The sequence below is a fragment of the Megalobrama amblycephala genome, linkage group LG13 (genome assembly GCF_018812025.1).
Source record: "Megalobrama amblycephala isolate DHTTF-2021 linkage group LG13, ASM1881202v1, whole genome shotgun sequence".
Classification (NCBI taxonomy): domain Eukaryota; kingdom Metazoa; phylum Chordata; class Actinopteri; order Cypriniformes; family Xenocyprididae; genus Megalobrama; species Megalobrama amblycephala.
The window spans coordinates 37,465,160-37,477,186 of record NC_063056.1 but is presented as its reverse complement, the minus strand read 5'-3'; the positions used below and the strand labels follow the sequence as shown (position 1 = coordinate 37,477,186).

General features: G+C 35.8%; 1 protein-coding gene across 1 annotated transcript; it reads left to right on the top strand.

Annotated features, from left to right (window-relative positions):
• The first annotated feature begins 2,227 nt into the window (after positions 1-2,227).
• Positions 2,228-10,062, top strand: LOC125244066 (sialoadhesin). The gene is made up of 8 exons (XM_048153998.1): positions 2,228-2,383; positions 3,301-3,678; positions 4,708-5,019; positions 5,970-6,233; positions 6,975-7,244; positions 7,813-7,912; positions 8,004-8,175; positions 9,818-10,062. Exons 1-8 carry the CDS (start codon positions 2,341-2,343, stop codon positions 9,923-9,925), a joined length of 1,647 nt encoding a protein of 548 aa, XP_048009955.1. The 5' UTR covers positions 2,228-2,340; the 3' UTR covers positions 9,926-10,062.
• Positions 10,063-12,027: the final 1,965 nt, after the last annotated feature.

Here is a 12,027-nt window from a genome sequence, read left to right as displayed (position 1 = left end):
ACGATTATAGCCTATTACAGTAATATTAGACTTTAGCATAATAAAAGAGACGTATTTATTGGAAAAGTTGCATAATGACACTATCCGAGGGCTTTGAGAATTTCCACTTTATCACACTGTTTCATTTTTGAACAAACAAACACAGATCGCTAGTAGATAATTCTGCCTGCGGGATATTCCAGAAAGCAGGTTATGCGACATACCCGGGTAACTTTACAGAGTAAACAGATAACCTAAACTTTCTGTTCCAAAAATGGCCATATAGTAGCCATATAGGAACAGGTTATGTTTGTTGTTTCAGAGATATTCAGTGCATGATGAGGCTCAAGATTTCACACAATACCTCTACTTATTTCTTGTTTCTTCTTTGGTATGTTAAAGGAACAGGTCACCCAAAAATGAAAATTATCTCATAATTTACTCACCCTCAAGCTATCCAAGTGTATATGACTTTCTTCTTTCAGACGAACACATTCAGAGTTATATTAAATAATATCTTAGCTCTTCCCAGCTTTATAATGGTGTTTTTGAAGCGCATCCATCCATCATAAAAGTAATCCATACGACTCCAGTGGGTTAATAATGCCTTCTGAAGAGAAGCGATGGGTTTTTGTAAGAAAAATATCAATATTTAAAACTTTATAATGAGCAATTATGTGACTTACAATATTTGAGACAATGAGGAATTCAAAGTGTATAATTATTAAATGCATTTTTCTATGAGGTTATTGGGTAGCACTTTATTTTACAGTCCTGTTCCCCATGTACATACTATGTACTTATTATAGTAATTACAGTAGGGTAATAACTACTAACCCTGAACCTACACCTAAACCTAATCTTAACCCACTCTGTAAGTACATGTAAGTGCACATAAGGTAAAATAAAGTCAGCCGCTCACTGAATCTTTGCAGTTGTTTGAGGCAAGTGTGATGACTTTGAAAAGTGTGCCGGAGCATTTTGTGTAAAGTTTTGCATCAGAACTGAAATCTGTGTGAAAAGGAACAATAGAACAATGGAACAATGGTGCGTGTTTCTATAAGCACATTAGAATGAGAAATTGAGGCATTAATGTATTGATTTGGTTCTAGCATGAATTTAATTGATAAACACTGAACATTCGCAAAAAAAAAAAAAAAAAAAAGAAAAGAAAACATGAATAGAAGGAAGCATTGGGAGAGGAAATGGGTTAAAATGTGAGCATGAGTCACTGCTATGAGCACATGGTGAACTTTACTTTGTGTAAAAGATGCTGAGCTAAATAATACTAATACAAAATGCAATGAATTACAAAATTAGTTTTTATTTTTAATATTGCATTAAAAAAAGATTTTATTTGAACTGTAATAGACTATAAAAATGTGACAGTAAAAACCTACTGTATTAGTTGTTTAACAGTAAATTCCTGTACTATATTTGGAGGAAATCTGTAATAGATTTAGCCTTACATTTTGTGTAATTTTACAGTAAAATACTGTTGAATGTACTTTTTTTTTAAGAAAAAAGAACAAATCATCTTATTTTTTACAGTGAAAAGCATAACCTGACATTTCCAGAATTCCCTGTGTGACACTTTACATTTGACGGTTTTTCATTTTAATTATTATGTTTCTTCTCAGTTTTTCAGTTATGTACATTAGATTTTATGTTACATCTTATGCTATTTATTGAATGTTTATTGCATTATTTTGTTACCATGATGGTGTTTTGTATTTGAATAACACGGTGTGCATCTTCTATTTACCTCAGCTTTGACTTTGAATCATCATGTGTGTTTTTCTCTACATATTTTCTCTGTGTTATTATGGTGGATGTCAAAAGTACAGAACAGATTTACAGAACAGCTAATTCAGCAGAAAAGGGCTGTTGGATTTACAGATATTAAAATGTCATTTTTGTTTTGGTAAATTAGTTTTAAACTGTAAAATGTGCAGGTTCTGTAAATATGTTTACATTTTTACTGTATCTTTACTGAATTATTCTGGCAACCACAGCTGCCTTTTTTTTGTAAAAATTACATTTTTTTTCCAGTGTATAGCTCAAACAGAGCATGGCACTAGCAATGCTTAGGTCATGGGTTTGATTCCCATACAGGGAAAGCAAGACCTGACAACAATGTGTACCTTGAAAGCAATGAAGTCGCTTTGGATAAAACTCAAAAGCATAAATGTAAATGGAGTCAAGATGCTTGAGCAGGAACGTCATGGAACAGCAGGTCAGCATTACGAAACATGCCAGACCTCCAGTTTTGACTTCCCTTTACAACAGAAAAAGACTAAAAAATCCCCAGACAGCATCTGTCCACTGGTGTGGCATCGTCCCTCCGGTTGACGTGCACTCATGGCTCTGGACGCGGTGATCGGGCTCTTTACTGTGATGACTGGTAAGTGATGTTTTATTATATCTGCCCTGATCTGCATCTGTCAAAATCAAATCAAATCCGATTATGATGCAAAAAGATAATTTTCTCTGAACATCATCTCATTGCTAACCACTCTAACATGCTCTCTTTTCTCACATCATTAAATAAACTTGAACACATGATAATACAGTATGTTAATGTTCATTAAATACATGTGACAGTATTTATGCATGTGCGCTGTGAGACACAAAGCACTTCATAACTTCCCTTTTCTATATTTTGATCGTATTGTGAAATGAGTCTGGTGATGATCTGATTCTGAAGTGCTTTCAAATACACGTGATGACAAAAGTCATATTCAATATTCTCATTAGGATGATCACACTGAAAGTCATTTATTATCATTCATTGAGACATTTCAATGAGCAACTGTCTGTGATGACGTGAAATATTATCAGACTTAATTTGCATCAGGTTAAGGTTAGTTAATGCATCAGCAGTACATTTATTACAGTGTAACTAATGTAGTTAAAGGGATAGTTCACCCCAAAAATCATTTACTCACCCTCATGTTGTTCTAAACCTGTATGAATTTCTTTCTTCTGCTAAACACAAAAGAAGATGTTTTGAAGAATATGGGTAACCAAACAGTTGATGGACCCTATTAACTTCCATAGTATGGAAATAAATTACTATGGAAGTCAATGGGGACCATCAACTGTTTGGTTACCAACATTCTTCACAATATCTTTTTTGTTCAGCAGAAGAAAGAAATCCATACAGGTTTGAAACAGAATTTTCATTTTTGGGTGAACTATCCCTTTAACTAATGTTAAAAAATGGAAGTTTGTTGTAAAGTGTCACTGAATTATTTTACAGAAATTAAAAAAAAAAAAAAAAAAGGATCTGTAAACGAACTGTTCCTTCTCTGTCTTCAGCATGTCAGTGGAGGGCGACACCTGCTGTCTCACTTTCTGCCCCGGTGAGAGTGATTGTCCTGGAGGGATCGTGTCTCATTCTCCCCTGCTCCTTCAGCCCGGTTCTCACCACAGAGAAGATGGAAGTTCGGCTCGCGAGAACCCCTACTTCCTACTTCATGATGCTGAGAACGACGGTCTTCAGCACTCATCGCGGGGATGCGATTCATTCAGACTTCAGAGAGCGCACGTCCCTCGCGGGGAACATCAGCTCCGGCGACTGCTCCATCAACATCGGCAGAATCAGGAGGGAAGACCAGAACACATATGAGCTGCAGATGAGGGAGCAGGGTCAAAGGTCATGGGCTGTGGGCACCAAGATCAACGTCAGCGTCACTGGTATGCTAATGTCGCTCTGACGTGATGTAAATGCAACTTTAACCAAAATAAAATTTTACAAAAGCCTAAATAAATTCATTTATTTCAGTTAGTTGCCAAGGCAACATTTCTACAACATTTTCGTTTAGATTCAGTTGAAATATTTAAATAAATGAAACTTAAATTAAAATTAAAAATATATTTAGAAATGACAAAAAGCAACAAATTACTAAAACGAATTCAAAATATTAGTAAACACTATATAGATGTATTTAAAAAATAATGATGAAAATGACAAACAATAACATTTCTACAACTTTAACTAAAACAGATAATAAAGACTAATTCAAAATATTTATAAAAAAAAACCTATATGGACATATTTAAAAATAACGAATAAAAATGACAAAATCACAAACATTTTCAAAATGAGGTAAAATTAAAAAACAAAAATATTCAAATTATAAATAAAAATTGTATAGGCATAAAAAACTAATACAAATGGCAAAAAAACACAACAACTTTAAACATTAAAATTAAAATGGAAATTAAAAGAATAAAAAGTAATAAATAATAATAAAACTAAACACATTAAAAACTAGTAGAAATACCAAAAACAGGCAACAAAATGTATAAAACAGTAACTAAAATTAAAATGACAATTGAAAATATACAAAAAAATAAATAAACTACAAATATATATATATATATAAAAACTATAACTGTATTAAAGGTGCAGTGAGCAATTTCTGAGAAACACTGTTGAAAGTGGATCCGACTGAGCACCAATCAGCAGTAAGGGGGGCGTGTCCACTCATGAGGGGGGAGGTGCCTATGCTGCATAGCGTGTTTGTACATTTGGGGGGCGGAGCTATCAAGATAGAGGTGTGATCCTTTTAAGTATGGGCGTGTTTGTTTTGGTGATTTCAAATATGAACAGCGTTTCTCAGAAATCACTTACCGCACCTTTAATGAAACTAAAATAACACTGATATTCAGAGATTTTACATCTATTAACACAGAATATGTGTATGTGTGTCTCATCATCAGGTACGCCGGAGCCGCCTGAGGTCACTGACCCGGGGCCCGTGAAGGAGGGTCAGCGGGTGGTGTTGAACTGTTCAGTGAAGCTCAGCTGCCCGTCCGAACGCCCCCGTCTGCTGTGGAAGTGGGAGCGAGGCGATCAGGGCGGCAGCAGCGTTCACGGAGACACAGAGCTGCAGTATGTCCCGGGAGAGTTACCGGTGATGTGGACGTCTCTGTCCTTTACTGTCCCGAAACACACAAACCCCAGAGTGCGATGTGAGGTGGAGTATCCGAAGAACAGGAGATCTTCATTCACCCGAGAGATCCTCGTTCACTGTAAGACGTCACAGATCCTTATCCACTAATCACAACATGTAGAACCTAAATTCAAACCAAAAGGGGTGGTTGATTATGATTTCAGTTTTTTAACTTTAGTTAGTGTGTAATGTTGCTGTTTGAGCATAAACAACATCTGCAAAGTTAGGACGCTCAAAGTTCAATGCAAAGGGAGATATTTTCTTTTAAAGAATTCTTTAAGGACTACAACAAACGGCTGGTAGGGACTACAATGAGCTTATTTCCGGGTTGGTGACATCACTAACCCTAAATTTACATAAACCCCGCCCCCGAGAACACGCAACAAAGGGGGTGAGGCCATGTTGGGCTGCTTTACAGAAGAGGAAGAGTCGTTGTTTTACACCGGACTGCTTCACAAACGAGGGTCAATTCAATGCTGGATTTGCACAAAAGATTAACATGACGGCACATGCAAGAGGATGAGTTGAATCAACTCCACAGTTACTACATAAATTTATCCACTAACCATTCAGAAACGTCCAGTTTCATTCTAAAAGTTGTAACTTCTTCCTGAGTCTCTCCATCAGTGTCGACTCCGGTTTGAACAATGTAAGGCTGAACACCGTTACTGACAATCCTCATTTTGGCTGCGTGAGATTCTCCAGCTTTGTTGTTGTTAAGCAACCGAAGTGTGAGCTGTTAAAGCTCCGCCCTCTTCTGGAAAGGGGGCGGGGAGCCGTAGCTCATTTGCATTTAAAGGGACACACACAAAAACGGCGTGTTTTTGCTCACACCCAAATAGGGGCAAATTTAACAAGCTATAATAAATGATCTTTGGGGTATTTAGAGCTGAAACTTCACAGACACATTCTGGAGACACCAGAGACTTATATTACATCATGTAAAAGCTTGTTTTGTTGTCTTGAGGCTCCTTGGTTGATAACCAGTGATGTACTAAATGATTCTAAATGTTTCTGGTCTCTTCACAGTTCCTCCCAAAGACGTCTTCATTCAGGTCCTCACGGTGTCTGTCCGGGTTGGAGGAAATGCTCTGCTGAGTTGTTCCTGTAAGGCCGACCCACCTGTGTTAGAATACCAGTGGTCAACCGTTCAGTCGGGAAACAAAGTGATCCTCCCCAAACGCACTCCCACCATCCGCATCTATAACGTGACCCGAGACACACGCGTTCAGTGCACCGCTACCAACAGACTGGGATGGGCGACATCGAGCCTCACGGCCCTCAATGTGCAATGTGAGTCAACGGCCTCCGGCCTCCTGCCAAATTAATATCAACACACATTAACTAAATTCTGATAAAATTAATATTTATTTAATAGTAACTTTTTAATTACTATTAATACTGAACATCAAACTGGTTTCTTAGCATTTTCTTTACACAAAGCACAAATGCAGTGCATTTTCCTGCCTTCTTTTGATTGACAGGATATATCGGCCCTGACTATTGGCTGTTTTTAAACTCCGATAGCCAATAGTATGAAAATTTGCTTTTAACGGCTGATACAGATTATTGACCGATATATAGGTGCATCTCTAATTTTGAAGTTGTTTTTATTTTTTAATATCTTCTGTTATTGTTTTAATTTAAATTTTATTTAAAGTTTTAGTAAGTTTATTGTGTTTTTGTTATTTATTTGGGTTTTTTTATTTTAAAAATGTCTATATAGTATTTTTTTTGCAGTTTTATTTTTATTTTAGTACATAAAGTTGAATTAAATTTAATTTAATTAAAAGTTGAAATTAAAAAAAAAGTTTTTTTTTTTTTACTTTTTATTGTATTCCAGTATATTTTTATTTAAAGTAACAAAAACGTTTTTTATGATTCTAGTTTTGATTTTAATTTTTTGTTAACTATAATAACCCTGCTTTAGAAATCTGTGAAACATGACACAAAATTAATTTGCATTCTGCTTCTGCATTCTGTCCTTTTTTGTTTGTCTCATGTTGTCCATGTCCATTATTCTCGTCTCTGTAGATACTCCTGTGATTCTGTCCAACTCGTCCTGTGACTGGGACGGGACGCTGCTGTCCTGCTTCTGTGCTGTGGACTCAAACCCTCGTCCCGCTGTCACCTGGAGCGTGAACGGGACTCATCTGCCGGAGGGATATAACACTTCTTTTTCTTATTTCAACCACATACTGGTGGCAACTCTCAGCGGGATCGCAGACGCTCCTCTGCCAGTGGAATGTTACGCAGTCAACTCACTGGGAAACGACTCTCACATACTGTTTGAGGCTCATGATGGTACGCTACAGCTGAACAATGACATTTAGAAGATCATAGTTTGTCATTATTTACTCATGTTGTTTTTAAACCCATATTCTGTTATATTTTCAATGATTCTGTAACTGATCCATAAATCCTGCAGATTCGCACAGAATGGGAACACTTAGAAAGTTCTGCACATCCCTCTGTTTTAAACTATTAAATATAATAGTTAATAATATAATGATGTTTTTATCTACCTATAATAGTGTAGTAAAAAAACAGCTCTGTTAAACACAATTTTAGTGTTTATATCCAAAATCAGGAAGGACATAAAAAAAAAAAAAAATAGCCAAATGGCTAGAAAAGTCATGTAAATTAAACTTTTAATTATTATATTTAATTATTTTATTATATTATTTAATTATGTATTAATTAAATTAATATTAATTCAATATTAATTTATATATACATATATAAATAAATATAATATTTACATAAATGTTTAAATATTTAATTACTAATTTTTAAAAAATGTTTGCATATTCTATCTGATATTACGATACTTTGAGATGCATTATAACGAGGAAATTATTTTTTTTCACAGGTCATCTGATATGGACTCTAATACCGATAGCATGTGCTGTGCTTTTCCTTCTGCTGCTGAGTCTTCTAATATGTTACTGCTGTTGCTGGACAAACAGACAGTAAGATCCTTGTCACTAATATTTTATCATGTGCTTATATCTAGTGCAATCTAAGTGTTAATAACATCTGAACTCTTTTCTTGTTGAAAAGGAGACGTGTCATGACCTACAGACCTCCTGCAATACACCCAGAGAGTCTCGGCATCTATCAGGAGCGCATGCCGCTCTACATTAACTGCAGTGAGGTCACGCACATCTACACCAACGGCAGTTACCAGCTCATCTATCAGAACTGCACTCCACTTTTTGTACGAAGCAAACAGGTAAAAGCGAGGACGTGCTCATGAAGATTGGTAGGGTTTGTGTTGAGCCATTCATTAGTCTGGTTGCTTGATAGAGAAAGAGATGAAATGTTGTTGCCGCACAACTGTAGCAGCGGATGACTTTTATTCTGTTGCATGGAACTGAGGAACAACTGATGACGGCACGGTTTGATGTTTCGCTGACCGGTCAGCAGAAAGGGACGTTTCATTAGAAATGTAGAGATTGGGTGCATCTCAAACACAAGCCTTCATCCTATAGTAAGGCTGCGTATCTCGGCTGCTTTTCACTGTCTCAATTTGAAGGATCCTTGGAAGGCAGCCTTTGTTACACATCCTTTATTCAGCTCATTTTGAAGGACACGAAGGATACACTTGATGCATCCTTCAAAATGAGCTGAATGAAGGTGTTTTGAAGAATACGAGTAACCAAACAGATGATGGTCCCCATTGACTTCCATAGTATGGAGAAAAAAATACAATGGAAGTCAATGGAGCCCATCAACTGTTTGGTTACTGACATTCTTTACAATATCTTCTTTTGTGTTCAGCAGAAAACAGAAATTCATACAGGTTTGGAACAACTTGAGGATAGATGACATGAAATGATGACAGGTAAACTATCCCTTTAATATTGAACGCAGAAATATCATGTTAAAAAAGTGCCTTTTTTGTTTTTTCAAAAAAGAAAAGAAAAACAAGAATTTGGCTTGATTATTCTTTTTACATTCAAGGATAGAAAATTGATGAACAGTTTGAATATTTGATTTCTACATGTAGGCAAGCACGAAACGCCCCTTTTTTCTGATTGGTTTACCATCATCAGTTGTTCCTCAGTTCCATGCAACAGAATAATGGGCTGCATCTAAAAAACAAATACTTCCCTACTATATAGTATGTGAAAGACAGTACACCAATAGAGTAGTATGTCTGAATACACAGTATTCGAAAAAGTTTGAACAAAGTCCCCAGATGGCCTACTTCCATCAAGATTCTGTAGTGCACATTCGATGGACACTTTACTATCCCATGAGTCCACAGGAGGGGATTTATCAATGTAAGTGAAGCAAGGCAACTGACGCTGGTAGGTCACGTGGCAGTAACAACATGGTGGATGTACTGTAGTACGTCCCAATTTCATTCATAGTACCCTTATTCATACTATATAGAGCGTACTTTTTTAATGGTTGCGATGTAAATTCAAATGTAGTACATACTCAGACGCAGTGATAGTCATCCGCTGCTAAATTTGTATGAACTGATGACATTTTACTTGATCTTTTGAATGTAGAAATTTAAATTTAGAATTTAGACTTTTTTAATGTTGAATATTCGAATGTTGAATTTTTGAATTTTGAGAACATATTCCTGTAAAGTCGAAAAGAGCATTTATTGAAGCTCTAAATTATAAAAGAATGTTGTTATTTTTTTTTTTTTTTTTTTTTTTTTTTTTTAAATTAACATTACTAGTGGAAGTCATAGTGGTGGTGGTGGGGGTCAACTTTTAAACAACAGCTGAAAATATGACAACAATCTGAGCGGTATCACAACAGCCAAATGCCATCTGTATTTATAAAAGGCATGTGAAATAATGATGACAACTAGTTGCATTCGATGTTGAAATGCAGCCATCTGTGTGTTGCAGATGCATAAGAGACAAAGACGAGGGGCCAGACGACAGCGAGTGCAGCCGGAGAGACCGACCCCCATCACAATAGACTCTGACACGGCCATCTATGTGGAGGTCATATGATCACAACATTAAAGGGTTAGTTCAACCAAAAATGAAAATAATGTAATTTATTAATTACCCTCATGTCGTTCCATCCACACTCGTAATACCCGGAACACAAATTAAGATATTGTTGATGAAATCCGATGGCTCAGTGAGGCCTCTATAGAGAGCAAAGCCAACTCTCAAAGTCGATAAAGGTACTAAAAACATATTTGAAACAGTTCATTTGAGTTCAGTGGTTCTATCTTAATATTATAAAGCGAGACAAATACTTTTTGTGTACCAAAAAAATAAAAATAAAAAAATAAAGACTATTCAACAATATCCATATGGGCCGATTTCAAAACACTGCTTCTGAGCTTTACAAATCAGCAGTTTAGCCGTAGAGATCCGAATCACTAATTCAAAACAAAAGATTCATAAAGCTCAGATGCTTCATGAAGCAGTGTTTTGAAATCCGCTCATATAGATATTGGTTATTTAGTTTTTTTGGTGGACAGAAATTATTCTTATCGCTTTATAATATTAAGATAGAACCACTGAACTCACATGAACTGTTTCAAATATGTTTTTAGTACCTTTATGGACTTTAAGAGTTTGTTTTCTATAGAGGCCTCTCTGAGCCATCGGATTTCATCAACAATATCTTAATTTGTGTTTCCGAAGAGAATAAAGGTCTTACGGCTGTAGAACGACATGAGGGTGAGTAATTAATGACATTATTTTCATTTTTGAGTGAACTAACCCTTTAACATCTTCATCAATGAATCCTCATATAACAGAAGGAAACTTACCTGAGTTTGTTTGATTGTTTGATTTTGTTGATTTCTCCCTGTGGCGTTTTCACTGATAACTGAGTCTGTGCTGATGTTGTTTCTGTATCAACTAGCCTCCAGAAATAAATAAATTTAAAAAAAAAATGTGTTGGGCATCTCAAAGAATATGAAGAATATGCAGAAATGCATGTGAGTGAATACTGTTTGTTAGGCTGTTTGCAAAAGAGGGAGTTTTTAATGTACATTTTAATGCATATTTTTTTGAAGGTGAAGTACTAACTATACAAAATCTCAGCCATTGCATATATCTGTTCGCTGAGAAAGGTAAATGCCATCTGAGATAACTCAGATATTATTGTAGAAGATGAGTAAATCATTGAATAGACCAAAAGTGGCTTTAAAAGTAACTATATGCTGTGTGTTTTTATTCAATTCAGTGAGCTATGGAAAGTCACATCTGAGAGTTTATAAAGAATTTCCTTTGACATGTGCTTAAAAGGGCATTACTGAGTCATTACTGAGAATTCTTTGCATTTCTATCATTGAAAAGTCATTATATCAAATGTGGTATTCGTACATTCCAAGGACCATATATTCATAAAATGCTAAAAGACAGAGTCATGAACTGAAATTATTAGTCCTGATGACAATAAAAGCATAGAGTTTATTGGAAACAAAAACCTGCCCATGCCTGAGATTGGAACCGGACAATGTGCAAAAGGTTGTTGAACACTAAGATTGTTATGCAACCGAGAAAAAGGGGAACATTGATAACTGCTAGACTAGTCAGATGGCATTTCAAAGAAAACCTTAATGCTGTGCATGTGGAAAATTACACCATTTATTTAAACACAAACATCTGTGAAAGGCTATTGTAGTTTATTATAGGCCCTAATACAGGGTTGCTGAATGCTCAAATCTGATTGGTTGACGAACATTCTAAAGCGTGCAATTATTTTCAGGGAAACGCACAGCTAAAGTAGTTCTAGGCACATCTTGACCGCATTACAGTTTCATATCACTTCGCCAAATGATTTCAGGACCTACAGCCTACAAACGCAAAAGAAACAAAACCCACAACGACACCTACCATGCAAATAAATATAGTAAACAATAGGATGAAAACGACAAATTATTGTCCTCGTTTTTGCCACAAAATTGTGTCCTGGAAACACAACATACTCTGTCCCTCTTTTTCAAATGTACACATTACTGTATAGGACGGACACACACTCGCTCAGAAACATGTTGTCAGCACTGCTCTGATGAATTAATCAGTAAAATAGTTTAGCAACTTAAAGCTACATGACATTTCTCTCCAGCAAGGTAATAACTGCGCTGTTC